General features: G+C 46.0%; 1 protein-coding gene across 1 annotated transcript in view; it reads right to left on the bottom strand.

The window, feature by feature from the left end:
• The window catches only part of SLC4A4 (solute carrier family 4 member 4), a 198,023-nt gene that overhangs the window by 139,128 nt on the left and 32,993 nt on the right, over window positions 1–25,902 (bottom strand). The window contains exons 2-3 of the mRNA XM_033160895.1: window positions 17,831–17,904; window positions 1,729–1,899 (exon numbers count right to left, since the gene is read on the bottom strand). Coding sequence (XP_033016786.1) covers window positions 1,729–1,899; window positions 17,831–17,903 — 244 coding nt within the window. The 5' untranslated portion in view covers window position 17,904. The remainder of the gene's footprint in view (window positions 1–1,728; window positions 1,900–17,830; window positions 17,905–25,902) is intronic.

Here is a 25,902-nt window from a genome sequence, read left to right as displayed (position 1 = left end):
CACACACACGGGCAAATGCTCCTGCTTGTATGTAAGAAAGAGGCATTTATTCAAGCAAGTGACAGTATAAGCCCAGCAGCGGACAATGAAGCTCAGGAGTCCCGATTCAGGAGTTCAGAAACAAGGCAAGAAGTTCAGAACAAGACAGAAGCAATGGAGATGTCCTAACAAGTTTCCACACCCTGCCAGCCAAGCTTTCAAAGAGGAGGCATGGCGTGCTCACTCAAGAGACTCGCTCGCCTTGCAGGAAGTATCAGGATTGCTGTGCATGTGCTCTGTTGGTGTGGGTGGGTCTGCTCACATCTGCGAATGAGCTGCCTGGGTTCTAGGCAATAAGGCTGCACCTACTCCAGTTCCTGTTACAGCTGCCTCCTGCCTCACCCACAGGCTGCTCACAGCGCTCCCTAGCCTCCAATGAGGCTCTCTGCTCCATGGGAAGGTCGAGAAGGAACCAGGATCTCTGCGCCCCTCTCCAAAGCAGCTGAGCAAAATGGGAAGATCCCCCTGCATTCAGCCCCTCCCCACGCCCCATTTCTTCTTCCTGCTCCTCCTGCATTAGAGGCCTGCCAACCCCAGCCCTGTGGGGGTTTCATTACACCAGGTGGACATAAAAGCTGGCTGGCGTTTGTCTTCAGCATCTGGTATTCTGACTGTGGCACTGCTTCTATACACCTAGCTATTGGGGATACTAAGCACTGACGGGTCTTGCGCTCCGTGAATTTGCATAAAATGCTAGCAAACCAGCCATTCCATCAGGCTGCAGCAGATGGAGAAAGAGAAAGCCGGGTCAACATGAGAAGTAAGATCCGTTGGGATCCTCCCTCGGTTGTTACTTGGAAGTAGCCATGCCATAAATCTGCTGCAGAGGGAAAGTAGAGAGGGAGAGCCACTCCACTGGTGCAGCAGAAAGACTAGTAAATTTTGCCTGCTCCTCTCTGAGGTGAGAATACCCCATGCACTCAATACAGTCGTGCTTTGGTTTTTGAACAGAATGCATTCCAGAAGTCCATTTGACTTCCGAAACGTTCGGAAACAAAGGCACGGCTTCCGATTGGCTGCAGGAACGCCCTGCAGCCAATCGGAAGCTGTGCCAGACGTTCGGTTTGCGAGGCAAAGTTCGCAAACCAGAACACCTACTTCCTGGTTTGTGACATTAGAGTTCCAAGTTGTTTGTGGACTAAGTTGTTCGAAAAGCAAGGTACGGCTGTATCCTAAATGAAAGGATACTTCAGGAAGTTCCCCATACAACATTTATCTAGCTCAGAGACACTGAAATACATATCTGTACCCTGCAAAATTGTGTAAGGATGAAGACTATGAAGCCATGATCCGTGGAAGGAAGATAACATTGAACCTTCAATCTTTGCCATCCCAATCTTGGCTCCGTTAAGTCGATCCATAACTGACGTTTTGAGAGATGTAGCCCTTTGACTCACAAACCTCGACTGTTCAAATAATAATAATAATAATAATAATAATCCAAAGTGCACGAAAACCCAAAATGTTCAATCAAATCATTTCAATAAATTCTGAAGGCAAATCAGGTTTTACACATCTTCACAAACACCTGATCTAAGGTTTGCGGGGTTTCGCAAGGACACAGAGCATTTTTTTCATTGCATAATTCTGTTGGCCCACATGTTTTCAGTAATACACTTCCCATAAAGAGCCCCCACCATTTGTACTGCGGTTCCCTGTGAAACATTGCAGAAAGTGTCCATTACTCACTCAGTGGCTTGAGGATGCTGCTGCTGGTCTCATCAGCATTTTCAACATCAGATTTGTCCGAGTTTTCAGAGATTTTCTCCTTTTCTTTCTTTTCCTTGGGCTTTCTTCTGTGGCGCCTCCTCCTTCGGTAACTTTTAGGCACGTGAACCCCAATGTAGACTGTATGATGACCTAGGACGCATAAACATGTTGATTTTTAATAACCTTTGGATTACTTCAAGAAGCAGCAATATATCTCAGCCATGTAATTGGAACAAAACAACAAAGAGGTTGCGTATCATTCTCGGCATGTGAACTTCCTTGCCTGCACAAACCAAACATGAGGAATGGAGAAGTGGGGAAGAATCATAGAATTGCAGAGTAATAATAATAATAATAATAATAATAATTTATTTGTACCCTGCCCATCTGGCTGGGTCTCCCCAGTCACTCTGGGCGGCTTCCAACAAAGATTAAAAATTCATTACAATGTCACTAAAAACTTCCCTAAACAGGGCTGCCTTCAGATGTCTTCTAAATGTCAGTTAGTTGTTTATCTCTTTGACATCTGAAGGAAGGGCGTTCCACAGGGCGGGTGCCACTACCGAGAAGGCCCTCTGCCTGGTTCCCTGTAGCTTTGCTTCTCGCAGTGAGGGAACCGCCAGAAGGCCCTCGGCCCTGGATCTCAGTGTCCGGGCTGAACGATGGGGGTGGAGACTCTCCTTCAGGTATACTGGGCCGAGGCCGTTTAGGGCTTTAAAGGTCAACACCAACACTTTGAATTGTGCTCGGAAACGTACTGAGTTGCAGTGGATCCCAAAGGTCATCTAGCCAAACCCCCCGCAATCTCAGCTAAAGAATCCCTGGAAGATGGCCATACAACCTCTGCTTTAAAATGTCCAATGAAGGATGGTTCGCCACCTTCCAAGGCAGTCCATTCCACTGTCAAATAGCTCTTACTAGTAGAAAGTTCTCTCTGACGTTTAGTCAGAATGTCCTTTCTTGTACAGTGGTGCCCCGCTAGACGAAAATAATTCGTTCTGCGAAAAGTTTCGTCTAGCGGTTTTTTCGACTAGCGAAGCAGCAATGACAGCCGCGCTCCGCTAAACGAAAAAAAAAGACGGAAATTTTTCGTCTTGCGATGCAGCCCCATAGACTTTTTCGTCTAGTGGGGCAGCCTTCCGCAAGACGAATGCCTTCGTCTAGCGAGTTTTTCGTCTAGCGAGGCATTCGTCTTGCGGGGCACCACTGTAATTTGAATCCATGACGCATGATTGGCATCATGTCAGACCCGCAGTGGAAAGAGAACTGCCATTTTTCACCAGCAGCTCCACATCCAACATCACACTTGTTCAGCCCTAGTTTTGAAAGAGCCCGGCTTTCATAGCACATTGCTAGCCTTTAAAAATTCTTTTTTTAGTGCCTATCCCCATGATTGTTGGGTACATGTTGACCATAAGAACACCTGAAAACAACTCTTGAAAGGTGCCCCACTTCCTAAAATGAATTTGTCATGTGCAATAAATTTGACTTGGGGGATAGCATTCTCATACCCACGAACCCCCCAAAAATCCATGTGCCAAAAGTCAAACCATGGACACACACAGCACCACACACAGGCTTTCCTAGCAGGCAACAGGCATGCAGATGGCCATGAGAATGAATCCATCAGCATTTCCCACCCCCACACCCCGTTTTTGCCTTCTCATTTCAAGCTTCCTTCTAAACTCATGAGGACTAGAACTTTTTTTAATCAATCTCAAATAAATGACAACACAGGACCTGATTATCAAGAATATTTAAAACATTGCCAGACCACAGAGAGGTATGGATGCTGTTAATACAGGAAATGAAGAAGAAGCGCTCCAGTTTAAAAAATGAATGCGCATTCTAGCCAACAGAGATTTATTTATGATTTGTTTGACTTTATCCCAGGCTTCAGCCAAAAGGAGCAACAACAAAAAGATGTCAGCAATGGTCCCTCCATGGTGAGGGAAATGCTGAAAGCATTTTAGTGTCATAAAGCAAAACACCTATAAAAAAAATTAGTCAGATGTTTACTCCATAATCTGATGACCTGTGGATCTGCTTGCCTTAATTTCACATAGAACACAAACATGAAGCATCTTTGATGTGGCCAGGTAATCCTTGTTTTACCCACTCGTTTCTCAAGGCTATAGGGCGGAGAACTGCAGATGAAATAACATACACCGGCAGTGACGGAAATGTGTTTATCTGAAGGTGTGCTTCTCATAAACTCAAGCAGCAGCTGGATATCTCTAAGTGCCATCAGCCGCTTTCCTTCAAACCAAAGTCACTTCGGTTCCTGGGCTCAGAGTGACTGGAAACAATCATATGCCCCAACTCTCATGGCCTGGCCGATGTCAAGACAATGTTATTATTAACCTTCATTTATTGCCTTGATATGCCTTCTGCTCCAAGGTGGTGTTCATAACTCTTCCCCTCCTCGTTTAATCCCCACAACAACCCCTGTGAGGTAAGTTAGGCAGAGAGGAAGGGAGTGGCCCCCAAGGTTACCCATCGAGCTTCATGGCAAGTGGGAATTCGAACCCTGGTCTCCCAGGTCGTAGTCTGGGCACACTGGCTCTGTGACGACGCAGAAGGGTGGTTCGTCCAGGATCTTGGGGAAGGTTCAAGTGGGGGAACCCCCTCAACCTGCTCTTCTGCCCCACCTGCCACAGTGGGAAGGCCTGCTCACCCTGCCTTCCTCCCCACAGGAAGCCTATTCTCCAGTGTTTTTTTTTTAAAAAAAACCTCAGATATATGTATAAGCTAGACTCCAAATGGCTCCTTCAGCCAAGGTTACAGTCACCAAAATGGGATGTCTAGGTGCCATTAGGAAGCCAGATGGCTCTTAAGCAGGGATAGGCAACCTAAGGCCCGTTGGCCGGATGTGGCTCAATTGCCTTCTCAATCTGACCCACGGATGGTCCGGGAATCAGCGTGTTCACCCCCCAAATATATATATATATATATAATCCGGCCCACCACATGGTCTGAGGGATGGTGGACCGGCCCACGGCTGAAAAAGGTTGCTGAGAAATCATGTATATGTGAAACACCACTGGAAAAAGCTTGAAGCTGAGTGGGATTGCGACAAGAACAATTTGCGGTCTCATTCTCATGGGAAAACCCAAGTTGCATTAGTAAATGGGAAGAGGGGGAAGGCATCGTACATAAAGGCTCATTGAAAAATTGTGTCAAGTGTTTCCTGCAGAGGCACTCCTGGGAGGAAAGCCTAGGAGTTTATCTTGATATTGTATACACATGCCAACCATTTCCTCCAAGAAAGTCTCCGATGGGGGCAGGAGGGAAAGCAGAAAACCCATTCTCTGTCTGTCTGTCTGTTTCTCTTCCTGAAGCACCTAAAGCAATACTGTGATTTTTCTCTCTCTCTTCTGCAGAATACGGGGAGAGCAGGAAAGTAATGCACACACAGACACAACTTCAGATTCATGTTGCCCAAAGCTGCACTGGTGGCACATGTGATCGAGGGATTAAAGAGATTGTCTAGTTCTGTTGGCAGCATATTAAAGTATTAGGACTACAGGCTTACTATGATGTGTTTCTATTATCAAGCTGACCGCGGCATTAAAACAATTCATCAGAGGCAGCCACTGCTGCTCCAACAACCAAAGGGCGGCACCAGTTTTCTACTGAATGTGCCTTGCAGATTTGATCCTGCCAACTCTTGATTTTCAATGGCACGTAATGCCGCTGTCCTGAGAGGCACCCTGCGCTCGTCTTGCCGCAAAATGCATCCCTTATCATTTATCGATTGACATGTTGCTTTTCAAAGTAGGTTGAAAGATGCGGGGGGGGGGGACATATTGAGTCCCCTGCCCCAAGGAGCTTGCAATCCAAATTTCAGCAGTTAGGGAAATTAACTAAAGGGCTGACGAGGAGGGAGGGATGGGAAGGTAACAGGGGATTGGTGTGTACAAATGCAACTGCACATGCTTTGGCTTTTTTCTGGAGTGGGGGGGGGGAGAGCTAAGGTTTCATGGAAAAGATTGGTTTGGGAGTGGGAATAGAAGAGATCTTGTCTGTCGGATGCTCTCCCCAGGGAGACACACCTGGCGCCATCACTGCAAGTCTTTAGGTGCTTTTTAATTCACTCACACCTTGGGTAATCAAGTTGTCTCCTACAGCACTGCTCATCTTTTAGTGTGGTAGGTAGGACTTTTTAATGAGCATTTCATGAAATTTGCATTTTTCATTGTTTTCGATTTTTTTGGTTTTCAATTGCTTTTGGTCACTGCGTTTCATCTTGAGCTGCTTTGAGGCTTTTTCTTACGTATAAAGCAAAGGACAGGTGCAATGGTCAATTAACGGTTGTTGCTTATGTTTTGTATTTTGTTGCTGCATTCCATGTTGTTGTTGTTGTTGTATTGTGACTAAGCTCTTGTGAGCCACACTGAGCGGCAAAGAGGCACTGGAAACGTGGGACACAATCTTTTTGTGTATTATATAAATAATACATATGAAATAAAAGAAAGGGACAGGTGGAATTGTGCAGGTCAACCTAGGAGGAGGGGAATTCTGGGCATGGGAACCATGAGCAAATAATTTTTAAAAAGCTCTAGCCCTGGACAGCAGAAAAATTTGGGGCAGATGAAACACATCAGAGTTGGGGACATGAAAGTCACCAACAAGGACTATATCTTGGCATTTCGAAGGTGGTGTTAACATTCTGAAAATCAGGAAGGGTGCAAAATTTGGACCAGGCTTTGCCAATTGGCTTTGGTTGATGGGAGCTGTGGTCCCAAACATTCAGTGGGCACGAGGTCAGGCTGATTTAGAGCGAAGCACTTGAGCTGACTATCTGAAGATCCAAGACTGGCAGGTGGCTGCCCCAAAAGCTGAGACGGAGAGAAGAGTTGGCTGAGAGGCATGGGAATTAGGTTATGCCAGCCACAAACTGCAGCCAGAAAAACAAAAACAAAACCTGACAAACTGTGGGAAGTTGCCAAGGTGGGGCCAGAGAGCCCTCTAGCTAAAAAGCTGGAGGGAGAGCGCAGCTGGAGAGGAACTGAGAATTCTGTAATCAGAAGCTAGAGCAAAGTAATGTTCATTTTCTCTTTTCCGTGCTGGAGGCATCAGGTAAACTCACTGTTTTGGATGTATTCAGGCCTCTGGCCTGGTTTTGAGACCTTTATCACCCCAGTACAGACATGTTCAACCGGTCAACCGCGGTCGACAGGTAGATCCCCTGGTGATCCCGGTCAATCGCTAGCTCCTTAACAATCACAGGTTTAGAAAAACTTTTGAATGATTGTTTCCACACACACACCCCGCCCCCCTCGCTCTGTCCCTCCACCACATAAAGTGGGCGCTGTTTTGTGTTTTCTTATTGCGCTGTTGAGTACGTTTCGAGCATTTGTTACTGGTGGAGCGTTAGATGAGCAAAGTATTTGACTCTCCCTAAAAAAGTTCAACAGCTGTGGTATCCCCAAAAAAAGTTCAACAACTTTTGCCTGTCCAAAGAAAGCTAAACAATTGCAGTCTACCAAAATAAAGCTCAGCAACTCTGTTCTCCCCAAAAAAGCTCAACAATTCTGGTCAATTCTCAATGACAATGGGTAGATCACTTCCAGTTTTTTTTTTTTACACTGGGAGTAAATTGCAGTCTCTTGGGAGTTGGACGGGTCTGCCCTAGTAGATTGCCTCTGAGAGGGCCTATATAGGGGAAGTGTCTCTCTGTTGGTCCTGTTGGACCCCTTAGAAGTTTTCATTCCTTCCAGGTCACCTTGTGAGGATGGAAATTGGGTGGTTGGGACTGTTGTGCATTGCTTCAAGCCCATCCTTGCAGGTAGTCTCATGAGGCTGTGCTAGGAAGCGGACTCATGTTTGACCTCCTTGGTCTACATGATCCTGCATGGTTCATTCTTCTCCCCAGTGCTCATCTAGAGATAGGGAACCTTTGGACTTCCAGATGTTGGTACCCCAACTCCCATCTGCCCCAGCCAACACGCCTGTCAGTGACTGGCTGGACAAAGAGGAGTGGTGGGAGGCACCAACCAGGGAACCCCCCAAGGGAAACCCCAGAGGAGGAAGGCCCAGAGCCAGGGTTTTGGTGGTGGGGCACAGAGGAGAGACCAGAGGGAAAAGGTTGGGAGGAAGGGCCAGATGCTGAAAGGGGAACAGGGTTTAGTGAGTAGAAAGAGCCTGTGACAGGAAACAGTTCAGACTCCGAGGCAGAAGAAGGGGAGGGGGCACAAAAGGCTGATGAATAATCCAGGGATTCCATCCCCACCCCACCCCACCCCTGGGTTATATAAAACATATCAGGATCACCAGTTTCCACTAACCCTTATTTCACAAGTTCTCTAGCTTATCGACACTGGGAAATCTAAGTGAGGATTCAGCACTTATCTCAAAGTTATAATTAAACCTTTTTATGAACGATGAAAAGGATAAGAATTGGGGGGGGGCACGTCTTATCAAGTATGCGACAGCAGAATAGCCTGATCATTTCTAATCAGGTCTTTGAAACGCAAATGTCTTCCAGAGGCCAGTGTAATCTTTTATATAAATGACCTCTGAAGACTTTCGTGACATGCAAGAACACGCCAGAAGACTTTGGGCTTGCAAGACGGTCTGATACTAAAGGGAGGGGGGGAAGAGAAGGGAAGGCTGGGGGACAGCTTTCCTGACCCACACGACCAGTTTAAACCCTGTGCTCCATAACAAAATGCACGCCTCTCTCACCCCATTTCTTACGAAGACACAGAACTACTTCCCATGTTACACCCATTTAGTACCAAACTGTGGCTTGCACAACGCTTGATCTGTAATACATTCATGCGTGATCTATCCACAGAAGTTCCCAGGCTCAATTCCTGGCATCTACAGAAAGGGAAAGACTCCATCTTGAAACCCTGGAGAGCCACTGCCAGCCAGTGTAGGCAGTACTGAACTACAGGCGAAACTCGAAAAATTAGAATATCGTGGAAAAGTACATTTATGTAAGCAATTGTTTTCATTAGCCAATGGAGTTTAATATATGAGATAGACTCATGACATGCAAAGCAAGATATGTCAAGCCTGTATTTGTTATAATTGTGATGTTTATGGCGTCCAGCAGATGAAAACCCCAAAGTTGAAATTGTTAGTTCGGGGTTCTCATCAGCTGTACGCCATAATCATCACAATTATAACAAATAAAGGCTTGGCATATCTCGCTATGCATGTCATGAGTCTATCTCATATATTAGTTTCACCTTTTAAGTTGAATGACTGAAAGAAATGAACCTTTCCATGATATTCTAATTTTTCGAGTTTCACCTGTAGATGGACCAATATCTGAAAGACCACCCCCATCCCTACAGACCCTCTCGGGTGATGAGATTAGCAGAGGGGGCACTCCAGGTAGTTCCTTCACTGTTAGAGACTCAGGGAGGAGAAGGCCTGGGAGAGGACCTTCTCTGTGGCAGCCCCTAACCTGCGGAATTCCCTTCCCACAGAGGTGTGCCTGGCGCCTTCATTGTGCAGCTACCAGAGAATACTAAAGGCTTGCCTCTTTACCCTGATCTTTGCCACTTGAGATTTCGATTCTCAAATGTTTGTTGCCATATACAAGATTCGAGCATGGTTCAATATATATAAAAAACCACACCAAAAAAACCACTCATCCCCCCAAAAAACCCCACCCCTAAACCCCTATATCTAACACTTAAGTTAGTGTTGTCACTAACTCATTACACATTGCAGAAACCTCCATCCTATCCCCAGGCTGCGTAAATGTAAGGAAGGCTACCCTACATAAGTTGAGGTGAATATTTTTAGCACCCACCTTATTTTGTGATTGCAAGTTGTTTAAAACTGTTTCTTAATATTGTGCATCATTATTATTATTATTATTATTATTATTATTATTATTATTACTGAGCTAATTGGGACTCCGCATATGGCAGCTTCCTATGCTCCTATAGAGGTATCTGAAGAAGTGTGCATGCACATGAAAGCTCATACCAAGAACAAACTTAGTTGGTCTCTAAGGTGCTACTAGAAGGAATTTTTTATTTTGTTTTGTTTTTCCTATAGAGGGAGTTACATGTCAGAGTTAGCCCCTTGAACTGGAAGTGGGTGAGCAACCATTGGAATGCAGTCAAGGCAGAGAAAGAGAAACCACTTCTGAGGGGAGCGGGGCAGTCCTTTCATTCATCGCTTGTAAACCTGTTGCTGGAGTTGCACTCCCAGGCATCTAATCTGCTTTTCTTCCTTTGCGAGCGTGAGAGGTTAGAGAAGCCATCAGGCTTGCATTGCCACGATCCCTGCTCCAATCAAGCAAGCACGACTTGGGTCCTACTTTAAAAGGCAAAGGTTTCAAAGGTAGGGCTGACTTAAAACAGCATATTTATGTGCGTAAAGGAAGTCTGATAATTCTAAATTGCACCACACTGAATTTTTGTGAGCTTCAATTTTTTTAAACCACCCCCCCCCAAATATACAGTGGACGCTTGGGTTGCGAACATGATCCGTGTGAAAGGATCGCAACCCACAGCGCAGCGTCGGCGTGCGGGTTGCGATTCGACGCTTCTGCGCATGCACGAAAAGCAATTTAGCTCTTCTGCGCATGCGCCGAAACCCGGAGGTAACCCGTTCCGGTACTTCCGGGTTCGGCGCGTTCGTATCCCGCAGAGAACACAACCCGCTATGTGTGTGTGTGTGTGTGTGTGTGTAGGCTTCCATTACAGGGGGAGCACAAAAGGGTATGGGGAGTGAGATGCACAAGTCTATCTTCCAACTCGGGGTGCATTTTCGTGGCTTTTGACAGCGGCCATCTGCTTCAAGCACCATTCTCCTTTTGCTACAGTGGCACCTTGTTTTGCACATGTCTTGGTTTGCATCCGTTTTGAATTACAAGCACGTCAAACCCAGAAGTGTGCGTCCCGGTTTGCAACCTTTTTATTATTACTATTACAACCCAATTTTTTTTTGGGATTACGAACAAAAAATTTTTGGAGGCCCCACTGGCAAAAGCGCGCCAAAACCTGTTTTGGTTTACAAACGGACCTCTGGAATGGATTATGGTTGTAAACCAAGGTACCACTGTATTTTTGTTTATTTTTTAATTAAATTCCTATACCGCCCTTCATCCGAGGATTGCAGGGCGGTTTGCAACATAACACCACGAAAATAAATAACATATTAACAAACAATAACAAATGCACAGGCCTTTTCTGCAGTTGCTCTCTCCCCCTGGGAGGCTTACGAATCTTTAGGCGCCAAGCAAAAGCATTCCTCTTCTCCCAGGCCTTTGACCAATTAAACAATCTATACAGCCTGTACAACCACTGGTCCCATCACCTCCAGGCAAATAGAAGGGGAAGAAATGGAGGCAGTGAGAGATTTCACTTTTTGGGTTCCATGATCACTGCAGATGGTGACAGCAGTCACGAAATTAGAAGACGCCTGCTTCTTGGGAGAAAAGCAATGACAAACCTAGACAGCATCTTAAAAAGCAAAGACACAACCTTGCCGACAAAGGTCCGTATAGTTAAAGCTGTGGTTTTCCCAGTAGTGATGTATGGAAGTGAGAGCTGGACCATAAAGAAGGCTGATCGCCGAAGAATTGATGCTTTTGAATTATGGTGCTGGAGGAGACTCTTGAGAGTCCCATGGACTGCAAGAAGATCAAACCTATCCATTCTTAAAGAAATCAGCCCTGAGTGCTCACTAGAAGGACAGATCCTGAAGTTGAGGCTCCAGTACTTTGGCCACCTCATGAGAAGAGAAGACTCCCTAGAAAAGACCCTGATGTTGGGAAAGATGGAGGGCACAAGGAGAAGGGGACGACAGAGGATGAGATGGTTGGACAGTGTTCTCGAAGCGACTGGCATGAGTTTGGCCAAACTGCAGGAGGCAGTGAAGGATAGGCGTGCCTGGCATGCTCTGGTCCATGGGGTCACGAAGAGTCGGACACGACTGAACCACTGAACAACAACAACAACAATACAGCCTGTTCAACTGTGGGGGGGTATTGTTTCTGTCTTATACTATGGTGTGCATTGTCTATGTTGGGCTTATCATTTTTTGTTCCTGACATGTTGTGATTACTGCCTGTACCTAAATGTTTTGCATCAGCAGTCTTACTTAACCTGTGATACTAGAACTCTAGAATCCCTAAAGAAAAAAGAAATGTAGGCAGTAGGACAGGAGTTTGGATTTTTAAAAGGAAAGTCGTTTCCATGAATAAAAGCTTGCTGCCGGCTTTCTTTCTATATGCAACGTTTCAGCTCCAGGCAGCATGCTGTCAGCCAGTCAGCAACTATGATGGCTATTTTGTGAATGAAAATAGAGGCGGGGGTCAAATGGTCCTTTCTCCCATTCCACCCCAGGCTTGCCTGTTGTCACTTACATTTCACACAGTTCTCTTGTCCTCCAGAGACAGGATTTGGCCTAGAATCCAGCTCCTAATTACAACACCAAAAAAAGATGGAGGCAGACCCAACTCCAATATTGTCCCTCAACATCGTGAATTGCAGCCACGGAAAAACAATAAGCCCCTGCAGCTGCTGAGAGGGCGAGTGAGATAAACTTATCTCTAAAGCACTCAGTCTGATGAATGCACTATACACAAAAATTTGCTCATAATTTGTGGCTAACTTCCATCTGCGTTAATGGGAGTCGCCGTGTTAATCCATTTTCCATCCTGCAGAGTGTTCTAATTAACCCTCCAGACAGAAAATCTGAGCAACTTGCTCAACATCTGTCTATTATAGGTAGATTAAAAAAATATGAATGGGCAAGCCCTCCGGGACCCCCTTCCTGCTTCCTTTAAAATTCCAGTAATTGAGCTGTCAGATGAGAAATCTCGATTTCTCCACTCCCCTATGAAGTCATAGAGGCTGCCACAACTTTCACAGGAATTCAGGTTTGCTGAGCCAAAGGCTTATCTCAAAAGGATAAAGGTGGAGCTCTGAAATGCTTTCCATTTCTTAGGGGGAAAATGTTTTATCTTGTAAAACACATCTGAAGCTCCACCAAGTTCAGGATTTAAGGCTATTTGGCCTATCGAGGAAGGAATGTACCAAGAAGCCAAGGGGGGGGGGGGTTACCTTGCTCCTGCCATGACACCCTCTGTTAAGAACCAAGCCAGGAACCTCTCTGAGCACTTTTACTCTAATTCAGTAGGGACCATGTGTGAGAACTAGGACTAAAACCCCTTCGGAAGGCAGGAGCCAACAGTGGGGCATTCAAGATCAGAAAGGAACCAGCCATCAACAAGGTGGGCTCCAGAGGCAGGTGTTTCTAAGGAAGGATGTTTCAGAGCACAATTCAAAGTGTTGGTGCTGACCTTTAAAGCCCTAGACCAGGGGTCCCCAAACTAAGGCCCGGGGGCCGGATGCGGCCCAATCACCTTCTCAATCCAGCCCATGGACAGTCCGGGAATCAGCATGTTTTTACATGAGTAGAATGTGTCCTTTTATTTAAAATGCACCTCTGGGGTTATTTGTGGGGCCTGCCTGGTGTTTTTACATGAGTAGAATGTGTGCTTTTATTTAAAATGCATCTCTGGGTTATTTGTGGGGCACAGGAATTGGTTCATTATTATTTTTTCAAAATATAGTCCGGCCCCCCCACAAGGTCTGAGGGACAGTGGACCGGCCCCCTGCTGAAAAAGTTTGCTGACCCCTGCCCTAGTCAGCCTCCGCCCTGTATACCCAAAGGAGTGACTCCACCACCATCATTCAACCCTGACACTAAGGTCCTCCTCCGAGGGTCTTCTGCTGGTTCCCTCACTGCAAGAAGTGAAGCTACAGGGAACCAGGCAGAGGGCCTCCTCGGTAGTGGCACCCTCCCTATGGAACACACTCCCATCAGGTGACAAGGAGATAACCAATTACATGACTTTCCGAAGACATCTGAAGGCAGCCCTGTATAGGGAAGTCTTTTAATATGTAATGTTTTATTATGTTTTTATACATGTTGGAAGCCGCCCAGAGTGGGTGGGGCAACCCAGTCAGATGGGCGGGATACAAATAATAAAATTCTAATTATTAAGGAGGATATCCAGGTTTCCAAAATGCAGGCACAGGGGCAAAAGGACCAGAGAAACAGCATCTTCCGGGCAAGCAAGAAGGTGAGGTCAGACCTCACCGGGAATACTGTGTCCAGTTCTGGGCACCACAGTTCAAGAAGGAAACTGACAAGCTGGAACATGTCCAGAGGAGGGCAACCAAAATGGTCCAAGGCCTGGAAATGATGCCTTATGAGGAACGGCTTAGGGAGCTGGGTATGTTTAGCCTGTAGAAGAGAAGGTTAAGGGGTGATATGATAGCCATGTTCAAATATATCAAAGGATGTCATATAGAGGAGGGAGAAAGGTTGTTTTCTGCTGCTCCAGAGAAGCGGACACGGGGCAATGGATTCAAACTACAAGAAAGAAGATTCCACCTAAACATTAGGAAGAACTTCCTGACAGTGAGAGCTGTTTGACAGTGGGATTTGCTGCCAAGGAGTGTGGTGGAGTCTCCTTCTTTGGAGGTCTTTGAGCAGAGGCTTGACAGCCATCTGTCAGGAATGCTTTGATGGTGTTTCCTGCTTGGCAGGGGGTTGGACTGGATGGCCCTTGTGGTCTCTTCCAACTCTATGATTCTATGATTCTACATTTCCTCAAGGAGTAGCAGCCCCTGTGAGGAAAAGCAGTGTGCATGTGTTCAGTTTGGTAGGAACTTCTCGCTAGAGCACATAAGCTTGGTAGGCGAACAGCAACAATCAGCTGACATTCAGTGCCCTTGAAGTGCGACACACAGGACTTCCCACAAGCACCAGCAACGCTTTGTAGGTGTGGCACATAAGGCTTCCCAACCGCCAACAATCAGCTGACTGCCAGCATTTGGGATGTGCTCCGCGCCCTTCTGTCCGTTTGTGGTTGGATTTCAAACCCTGTGAGCAAAAGCAGGTCATCTGACACCACTGTGGCGTCGGGTGGTTGACAGGTGGGCAAGTCTACCCACCTGTCAAATTTGGCCAAAAGGTTATGTGTGTGGAAATAAGGATACAGCTGGGTCCAGTTCCCCACACCTGCATTAGAAGACTGAAGAGCAGCCCCAAAACTGAGGTTTGCTTTCCAGTGGGTTTTATAAATGCTGCTTTGGTGGCACTTATGGAAAACCAGCCTGTTGTGGATTTGTTTGACATCCTGTGCCCTTTTAAAATGTGGGGTTTTGGGGGGGGGCAATATTAGGTTGTTGTTTTTATTTTGAGTATGTATTTTGTGGTTTTATATTTTGGTTTTATTCTGTGAACTGCCCTGAGACCACCAGGTATACAAATTTCAATACATAATAAATAACAATTAAGGTTTTGCCTGTTGGGAAATGGAGGCGATATTTCCACTCTGGAATTTTTTAGCTCTGTGAAGGGAATAGGAGTCCTCAAAAAAAATGCTCACCACTCTTGACAAACTGGACCTCCCATGATTCTTTGGAAGAATCCATGTCTGTTTAGAGTGGTAGCATAGCGCTTTGGATATGTAATGTGAATGTGACCTCAGTTTGGAAAATTTTGACAGTCAGAGGGACAGTTAGAATGGAACTCTGAGGAAGGTAATACACGGTTTGGATAACATGTGGGAACAGAGTTCATTGGATGAGGGGAAGATATCATTTGCACGGTGTCAGTATTTAGTGTCTGCTTGATCCAAATTTAATTTAATACCTTAATTAAACGTAAGTTTCACTTTTAACCATCTGTGTTCTTACTAGACAGGGCAAGAGTGGGACTGTGTTGGTTGCGGGGAAACTGACTTTCCAGATGTTCTGGACTCATTTCGTGATTAGCTAGGGATGATGGAGTATGTTTAGGCTGCAAAAGAGGAGACTGAGAGGAGATATGATAAGATCTTCAAATATCGCAACGGCTGTTACATGGAGGATGGAGCAAGCTTGTTTTCTCCTGCTCTGGAGGGTAGGACCCAAACCAATTGATTCAAGTTGCCAAAAAAAAAAGGAGATTTCGACTAAACATCAAGAAGAACTTTCTGACAGAAATAGCTGTTTGCTGGTGGAAAGGCCTCCCTCAGGAGGTGGTGGACTCTCCTTCCTTGGAGATTTTTAAGCAGAGGTTGGGTGGCCATCTGTCATGGATGCTTTAGTTAAGATTCCTGCATTACAAGGGGTTAAAGTAGATGACTCTCAGGGTCCCTTCCAACTCTATGGTTCTATGATTCAGTGATGATGATGAAGAAGAGTTTGGACTTGATATCCCACCTTTCACTCCCCTTAAGGATTCTCCTTTCCCTTCCTCCCCCACAACAAACACTCTGTGAGGTGGGTGGGGCTGAGAGACTTCAGAGAAGTGTGACTAGCCCAAGGTCACCCAGCAGCTGCCTGTGGAGGAGCGGGGAAGCGAACCCGGTTCACCAGATTACGAGTCCACTGCTCTTAACCACTACACCACGCTGGCTCTCAATGATACATAAAGGAAAGTCCTACTGCTCTCTTCCAAGTGAGTATGTTGCAGGAGGCAGCATCTATGAAAAGTCGGGGCCCAGTGGAGTTGCTGGAGGGGACTCACCTTGGGGTCAACCTAAGGACAGGGTCTTGCAAGGGACGCCACCCACTTTGTCTGTAATTACAAGGCCTCACTCTTCTGGTGCCTTCAGGAAGGCTGCCCAATCTAGCCTTAAGCTGTCTCTCAAAGCTGCTATCATAATAAAACCAGGCAATCCCTTGAACAGCAGCCTGCATTCCTTAGAGGAAGGACAGGGTTCAAATGTTATCATAATACTGTCAAATCTCATATTTCAGCGTGCATTTTTTTTGCCAGCGCAGGAAAATGTTGCTCGCAATGTATCCCTCGTTCTGTCAACCCATTTGGCAAAACAAGTCATTCTAAGCATGAAAGCTTTTTTACAATAAATAAATAAATTGCTGAAGTAAAGGCAGTTGGTATACGTATCCACGACAGAAAAGATAATAAAAAATGCATTTATTTTCTAAACCAGGCATAGGCAAACTCCAGCCCTCCAGATGTTTGGGACTACAATTCCCATCACCCCTAACTAACAGGACCAGTGGTCAGGGATGATGGGAATTGTAGTCCCAAACATCTGGAGGGCCAGAGTTTGCCTATGCCTGTTCTAAATGGTGTTACTAAAGATGTTCCCCAAACTCTGACTGACCACCAGAGTTAGTTTGGCATTGACTCTGGGCTTTTAAACCCATGAGAAACAGATAGGTAATGAAATCAGTTTCATGTTTTTAGGGTTTTTTGTTTGTTAAAAAGCAAATGAACAGACAACGGGAATATTTTCAGCAACTGAGCCTTCCCAGAAGTTTTTTTGGGGGGGTGAGGGGGGCCGGGAATTACTAATTTTTCCTTGCAGGAACTTCATGTGTCCACAAGCCCTCACTGAGCTCAATGGACTGGCTTCCATGCAAATCCAAAGTTCAAAGCTGGTCCATGGAATCTGAAAACGCTACCCCTCTTTCCAGGAGCTTTCAAGAGTCATGCGAAAAATCTACCAACGCGTGGCACTAAGAACGTTTTGCAAATTGACAGGCATGCTTCATTTCCGCCTTTGTGGAAAGGCAAAAGGGAAAAACTTCTCTGCCGCTCTGCTCGGTGAAGTTTTAAGTGGGAGGGGAGTGGGGAGAAAGACTTCCGTCATAAAAGTCGTGTCCTGATCTGAAGGAATCGCTCAGGAAAGAAAGAAGTGATCCTCTTAGAGGGGGCCCCGCCTCTGCCCTTCCAAGGCCTCCCTTTCAGAGCCAGCTCTGCCGGCCTCGTTTAGCATCAGGCTCGCTAAACGCTTTGCCGTCTTGCATTATCCTTTACGGAGCAGCGATTCACTAAGCACCGATAAGTATTCCACACGTCAAAAGCCAAAAACTCCGTGAGAGAGAAGTATACATTAACTCGGAAGCGTGGAGAAACCGTGGCACCCAGAACACCCCACAGACGTTCTCAAAACAAAACTCTCGGTTGTTAATGAACGCTCCCCATTCATTCCCAACTCCACTCCCAAGTGTCCCGAGCAGTTCAGCTGGCAAGGAGACCTCCCCATCCCACAATGCCTCTTGGTCACGAAAGGGCAACCTTTGATTCATTCACGAAACCAAGACACAAAGAAACGAGGGCAGTTCCTTACCTTCCACCTCCTCGTCGTCGCACACATGCTTAAGGAAGGAGGCCCCTCTGTCCAAGACGGCCTCATCCTCCATCCTGTAGTAGTAAAAAAGGAAGAAAGAGTGTTCAGACTTCTCCTGGAGCGAGCCGCTCGAACTGGCCCAGCTCCTGGGCAGATTCACTTGCAGGCTATTGTTCATGTTACAAGAGAGCAGGGTCGCTTTTCGCTCTGGGCTCGCCACTCCTTCATGCAGCTTCCTCCCCACTGGTCCCACGGCGCTCAGCTCCTAATCTCGACGGGGCATCGCAAGACGGGCCAGGTGGGAGAGGGGAAGGGGTGCTCGCAACTAGAAGGCCTTTGTTTTCTCCTTCCTTTTCTTTTTAATTAAAGAGATGCCGCGAAGAGGAAGAGGGGCTTGAGCCGCTGGCGGAAGCATTCGCGTTTAAAAAAAACCCATGCAAGGTAGCTGTCCACAGAGCGGAGCGCATCGTCTAGCGAAAGGCGGCGGCAGGTGCGTGCAAACCCACAGACGGGCCCGAAGCTCCCACCAGCCGCCTTGATACCAGCAAAGCACACTTCTTCACTGCGAGGCAAAGCTGCGTGTCACATGTTAGCCTTACGGAAATCTGACATCTGAGGATTATCCAGGGACCAGCAAGCTGCAGCAAGTCAGAGCGCCAGGGCTCATTTGCATATCTCGGATGGTCACCCAGTTCCCTCCCTCTCAAGCATGTGTATCTTGTCGATTCCCTCCATCCCCTGATCACAAATAAAAACGTTAATGATGCTGCAACATTTACAGGTGGGTAGCCGTGCTGGTCTGCCATAGTCGAAACAAAATAGAAAATTCTATCTGAAGAAGTGTGCATGCACACGAAAGCTCATACCAAGAATAAACTCAGTTGGTCTCTAAGGTGCTACTGGAAAGAATTTTCTATTTTGCTGCAACATTTATTCAACTCCATTCATTGATTTTCTCCCCCCCCCCTTCCGCCCCCTTTTAAAAACAACAACTGGCTTAAAAGCCTTCCCACAAGAGACACTTCCCGTTCTCTTCCAAGCACCGGAGGAATACTTTTTCTCAGACCATGCCTGCTACAACGCATGTGGGCAAAGAAAGAAAGCATGCTTCATGCGCCGGGCATAGTGATTTTACTAGGACACCGAGGCCCAGCACCGACGGCCTTCTGGCGGTTTCCCACACTTCAAGAAGTGAAGCTACAGGGAACCAGGCAGAGGGCCTGCTCGGTAGTGGCACCCGCCCTGTGGAACGCCCTCCCATCAGATGTCAAGGAGATGAGCAATTATATATTAGGAGACATCCGAAGGCAGTCCTGTATAAGGAAGCTTTTTAAGGTTTAAGGTTTTACTATGTTTGGAAGCCGCCCAGAGTGGCTGGGGCAATCCAGTCAGATGGGCGGGATACAAATAAATAAATAAGTTGTTGTTGGTGGTGGTGGTGAATTTAATTGATGTTAGGCTAGCAGGTGGGCAGAGTAACCCAGAGATGGCCAGTGTGGGGTGGTGGTTAAAGTGTCAGACTAGCAGGGGTCAGCAACCTTTTTCAGCCATGGGCCGGTCCACCATCCCTCAGACCATGTGGTGGGCCGGACTATATTTGGGGGGGATGAACGAATTCCTATGCCCCACAAATAACCCAGAGATGCATTTTAAATAAAAGGGCACATTCTACTCATGTAAAAATACGCTGATTCCCGGACCGTCCGCAGGCCGGATTGAGAAGGCGATTGGGCCGCATCCGGCCCACGGGCCTTAGTTTGCCTACCCCTGGACTAGGACTTGGGTTCAAATCCCCACTCGGCAAGTGACCTTTGGGCAGGTCATTGCCTCTCAGCCCAGCCTACCTCACAGGGTTGTTGTGGGATTAAGTGGGTAGAGGGACGCCACCTGTTGAGCTCCTTGGCTAGGGAAAGGGTACAATACAATTAAGTAAATAATAATAAATAAACCACCGTTGCTCTGGGCGGGAGTTGCTGATCGACTGAATGGGAGTGTCTCCCTCCACACATTGAATCTGTGGGCAAGTGGAAGTGCCACTGGTGAGGACCAAATCCCCCCCCAAAAAAAAATGGAGCTTCCCCAGAGCAGGGATGAGGCAGCCCAGAATCCACTGGATTGAAAGCTGGCCCCACTGCCGCGACGTGAGAGGATCAGACCCAATCGGGGCCTGATTACAATGGCAGCTACGGGATGGTGGAGAGATCTGCCTGCGCCCCACCCCACCCCTGGTCATTTTCTGTCCCACCTACCGTATGTGGCAGTGCAGACCGCCACAAAGCCCTGCCAGGTTTGTGGGGAACATGGTTAAAATTGCTCCCTAATAAAATATAATACCAGTATATTGGTGTCTGTTTTGTTTGTTTAAGCCCTAATAAACATTTTCTGGATTTTGCGCCGGGGGGGGGGGGAGAGAGATTTAAGTGTATTGCTTTAAAAAAGTTATTGAAAGCTGCACAGAATAAAGCGAAAATGAAAAGTGCACAAAAAGTAAACGAAACAGAAAGTTATACTATATCACTATACAGTGGTACCTCGGGTTAAGTACTTAATTCGTTCCAGAGGTCCGTTCTTAACCTGAAGCGTACTTAACCTGAAGCACCACTTTAGCTAATGGGACCTCCTGACTAAAGGAGACCATAGACTCATCTCTCCTGTGCATTGGTAACAGTGTTTGGGCTGTACTGTAGTAAGGGGGGTTTGGCTAAAACACCAAGAGAGGAATTCAACGTTGCATGAAGAGAAAAGTATGTACAAATAAATTAGGGTTCTTGCCCGATGGAACAATCTGCTCTCTCCTTCACCCCATGAGTTTCCCCTGACCCTCCAGAGCAGATCTGGGGCAGGCACAGGGAAGGAGAGAGGGGGAAGGGTTCTTCTTCAGATACTACTGCTCTATAGACAAAAGTCTGCAAGCTCTAAATATTATTCTAACATAGTTTATTGAATGTAGGAATGGATGGACCGGGCTATATTCAGACCATGTTAGCTTTCCATGTGTTCAGTTACAAGCCTGTCCTGTCTCATTTCCATATTAATCTGCGCGAAAAAATAATAATCCGCAGGAAAATTTGTATTTAAATAAGCATTTTCTCACAAAATATGCATTTCTAAAAAAAAAAAAAATCTCTCAAAATATACATTTGTAAGAGGTAATTTATCCTAAAATACACATTTTGATACACTGTTTGAGCCAATAACTGCATTGCAAAATTCAGAGAAGTGCGGAATCCAAACCGTAACTGCATCCTTTTTTGCACATTAGCCTGGGAGGTGCTGATCAAGAAATTTGCAAAGAACAAATTTATCGATCACTCCTAATTAAATGTTGAATTATATATACACCAGCACACTTTATGCAGCAGCCGAATGTGTAGATTAGCCATGTCTGGGAACACTGTTTCCAGTATTGCCTTGTGTGTGTTAAGCACATCCCCGCATCTGTGCAGAAAAAAATAGCATCTGCGCACTCAAGTGCACAGACAAAGTTACATACAGCATGCAAAAACCTGTATTCTTTTGGCGAAACCCTCCAACTTTTATCAGCATGCAGGCAGCAAGCTACTCTGTGAACCAGTGTGATGATAAAAATATGTTGCATCCTTTGCCAGCTAAACACCCAACACCCATTCCCCATTCAAAGCTATGCACGCACACACGCTCCCCTAGAGTTCACCATGTTCATGAAATTGCTCCGCGTCATTTATGCGTCTCTGGTTGCACACACCAAACAACGGGTTCTACGGTTGTTCTGGCCTGGTCCACCATCTTTGCATCTGCATACACAATTCTTTTGTGCAATTCTTTTGAAGCAGCAAAGTAGTTGCTTGCTACAAATTCAGCAGAGCAACAGCTGGAACAGATGGTGAGGAATTTCTGGTCTGCACAGAAATCTTCTGCACATGTATCGCTCCCTTGATTACTGCACAGAATCTATTTATATTGTCTGGATAGCAAAAAGGTTGTCTGCTTAAAAACCATGAAGGATTTTGAGGCTAAATATTCTGGGGAAGGAGGGAGAGAGCAGTTGCACGGGCGGCCACTATTTCGATCCACTTTCTACTAGTTGTTATGTCTTATTATTATTATTATTATTATTTCAATCCGCTTTTTATTAATTGTTGTGCTCGTTTTCAGGGCTGCAGTGTGGATTGATGGGACCTTAGTATTGTTTGCAATCGCTTATCGTGAAATTTCGCGAGGGCACCTTAATGCACTCTTTTAATAAAAGTAACTTTGGATGTCCTAAAAATACGTGTTTGAAACTTGTGGGTTGACAACCACGCAAACAGGTAAACCGTGCATTTCGCCTTCATAGTGTGAAGGATTTGAATTGTTAATCAGTGTGTCCAAGCCAGATGCCAGCAGAAATTAAGCTGCTTCTCTCCAAAGGAATAAAAGCAGCTAAACAGATGGGCTACTGCCACCTTTTGGCTACAGAGTCTCATCACAGCCTACAGATTTATTTATTTTTAAATGCTTTTTAATGCAAATCAGCTGTGCGACAGAGGAAAGGCCTTCCTGTGCTATGTTTAAATGGACAATTATTCGCTGACAGCCATTAAGGAACGCTTCTCTTTTTTTCTACTTGAAGAAGGAACAGGTTCAAAATAATATTTTTTTATATTAAAAAAATGCATTCAGTGAAGCTATACTGGCAGAACTCTTCATATAAGTCTAGAAAGTGAGCTGTTGTTTTTTTTTTTTATCTCCCTGTGGGTTAAACCACAGAGCCTAGGGCTTGCCGATCAGAAGGTCGGCGGTTCGAATCCCCGCGACGGGGTGAGCTCCCGTTGCTCAGTCCCAGCTCCTGCCCACCTAGCAATTCAAAAGCACGTCAAAGTGCAAGTAGATAAATAGGTACCGCTCCGGCGGGAAGGTAAACGGTGTTTCCGTGCGCTGCTCTGGTTCGCCAGAAGTGGCTTAGTCATGCTGGCCACATGACCCGGAAGCTGTACGCCGGCTCCCTCAGCCTATAGAGCGAGATGAGCGCCGCAACCCCAGATTCGTCCGCGACTGGACCTAATGGTCAGGGGTCCCTTTACCTTTATCCTGCCATTGGGTCTTCCATAAGCATCTGGTTGTCCAGGCTGGTGGGTCTTTTGTGTGAAGCAGAGCTCTTTATAGTCTTTTTGAGTCCACATTGAAAATACACATTTCTTACAGCGGGGCCCTGTAACTCCCCAACGGTTTGACTTCGCCCCTGAAGGCACAACCCTTTCATTGTCTCCTGAGACAGATGGGATGCCAGCCAGGTAAAAATTACAGCTCTAGTTCAGTCTTGAAGATGTCAAGATGTCAAAGGCTTTCAGAAAAGTACATTTCATACTTAGTGAGAAATGTACTGCTATTAATTTTAAATACAGAAAGCGAGTAGTCTGAAAATTTGTTTGCTCGGAATACTTTAGGTATTTTTTATTTAAAACATTCATGACAACCAAAAAAAATGTGAACATTTAATCTGTTGAATCAACCTGTTCTTGTAACAGTTGATTTTAAAAAAGAAAAAAAAAGAACCCGAGTGCAATCATAAGTATGTCTACTCAGAAGTAAGTCCTGCTGAGGTCAACGGGGCTTACTCCCAGGTAAGAACACTTAGTGTTGTACCTTAAATTGCAGATATTGGCATAACACTGGAGCTATCATTAAATGTCAATATACGGCAAATGTATTTCCAATAACAAGAAAATCTAAATCTACTTGTGGGCTTTTCTAGGGTCTAAAATTAAGATTTCCTAAAATGACATATAAATTAAAGTGAGGGTCATGGATAATTCAAAATGTTGCTGCTACCTAATTCCTTCAGAAGCTCTTCCATCTGTTCTTGCTATCTCTCTTTTTAAAAAAGGGAAGAAAGAAATTGCACAAGACCTCAGCACTGTATACACCTCCTTGTAAATGCTTCATACGCAAGATATTTGCAGTTGTTTTTGTGTCAGAACCAAAGTTCAGACCTCTGCCACAGTCCTGGGAATCTCTGCACAGAAATTCCAATTTGCTGGGAGAGGGAGAGGGGGTGCGGAAATTTTGACTGCCGTCATTTCAAGGTTGCTTTCGAAACCTGCAGGGGAAATGTGGCAAAAGTTTATGCCAAACGCACTGAAGGAACATCAGTCAGCTGAGGAACCTATATGGGTAGCGTCCAGTACGTCCAATAAAAAAGCCCAGTTGAAATACCACTCCCTGTGCAGCCAGTGAAGTCAGAACAGGCTACGGGAGCATGCAAAGTCAGGGGAGGGGAGGGAGGCAGGCAGGCAGGCAGCAGTCGGGCAGGAGAGAGAGAGAACAGCGACTCCATTAATAGCTTGAGCCTGTTGGTCAACACAGGAGCATGTTAGAATTACACAGAATGAAATCGGCCTTGGCCCCTCCCAGTTGTGAAATCAGATCTTCTGGCTACACAAATAAGTACCACCAGCACATTTAAGCATGATCCAGCTGGAAACAGCACACACACACAAATATTTCTGCACACAAACTTCAAAATATGTTTCGCCTACCTAGTGCCTGCACTTCCACGGCAGCAGTCTGCTACCGAAACGGAGGTAGAGGTCTGGTCTACTAACTATACGATGTAGTTTAACTCACTTCCATTCGGGAAAATATTGGCTCGCACATCCTGTGCTTGAACATGCGAGCTCGACTGGCACTATCAATGGTTTTCAAACATCCTGTGCTCTGGGAACATTTTCCTCGTGCATATGTTTAGCAAGGAGTTCCTGCATATCCGCCACAAAGCACCTGCACACTCTTTGTACAAAATTTCATCTAACTAGGTGACATTTTCCCATCCATGGCGTACTTTTCCTCCAAGTCGCCGAGAGGAAATGTACGGGGGTATTGGGCTCTGAAAAAGCCTCCCGAATAGATTTCAGCATGTCTGCAGTTCAATTGAGTTCACGGAGTGCCAAAATTAGAGCTCTTCGCAAAACCTTAGCAGTAATAGCAAAGCATTTACTACAACTGAAAGCTTCACTCCAGTGCTACACTCAACTACTGTAATTTTTTTACATATCAGGATGGCAAAGGGCAAAATTTAATTGGTTTGCTTGCCTCCTTATGGACACACTTGTGTGGGATGCACTTCCTGTGTCTTTTAACAGAATACACACACACACACACACAAACACAAACTAAAGGACATGCTCTACAGAGAGCTGGCTTCAGGCATCAAGTCTATTGGCAGACCAACTCTGCGTTACAAAGATGTCTGCAAGCGTCGTGGTGTGAAGGCTGTCAACACCAACCCCGCCATGTGGGGATCCCTTGTAGACAACCGCAGTCAGGTCCTGTGTCCATAGCAGTGACCAGAGTAGGGATGACCGCAGGGAGGAGCCCAGAGAGAAGAAACGCCATGGTGCATCTGCAGCAGCACAATCGGACGCCTTCGTCTGCCCCGGCTGCAACAAAACATGTTGCAAATATCCCTTACATACAGTGGCCCGTCTAGTCCCGCATCCTGTTCCCACGGTGGCTAACAAGATGCCCGCGAGAAGCCTGCACGAGCGCAGCAGCACTCTGCCCACCTGAGATTCCCGGCAACTTGAATAGCAAGGGTTTGGCATTGTGCAACCTACATGTACCAAGTTCCTTTTGACTGATAAGTCACCTAGAAATTCTTTAAATCAGTTGATGGCCCCAAGTCAGTCAATGACTCATGTAACTTCCCCGTCGAAAGGAGTTTCTCAATACAAGCAGGAAGTTTGAATTAATCATTGAGAAAGTTTGAATAAATCATTCAAAAAAAAATCCTCCCCTGCAAACCAGGATGTGTCACAAAATACTTCATCAGGCCCTATGTACATATTCAAATACAGTGGTACCTTGCTAGACGAATGCCTCGCTAGACGAAAAACTCGCTAGACGAAAGGCATTCGCTAGCGAAAGGCTGTCTCGCAAGACGAATTTTCCTATGGGCTTGCCTCGCAAGACGAAAAATTTCCAAGATTTGTTTTTCGTCAAACCGCTCTTCCCCCGTTGGTGCTTCGCAAGACGAAATTTTCGCTATACGACAGCACTCGCAGAACGAATTAATTTCGTCTTGCGAGGCACCACTGTATCTGAAAATGTTTACA

The sequence above is a fragment of the Lacerta agilis genome, chromosome 9, assembly GCF_009819535.1.
Source record: "Lacerta agilis isolate rLacAgi1 chromosome 9, rLacAgi1.pri, whole genome shotgun sequence".
NCBI lineage: Eukaryota > Metazoa > Chordata > Lepidosauria > Squamata > Lacertidae > Lacerta > Lacerta agilis.
The sequence above is the reverse complement of the archived record's forward strand: the minus strand, read 5'-3'. Positions and strand labels throughout refer to the sequence as shown.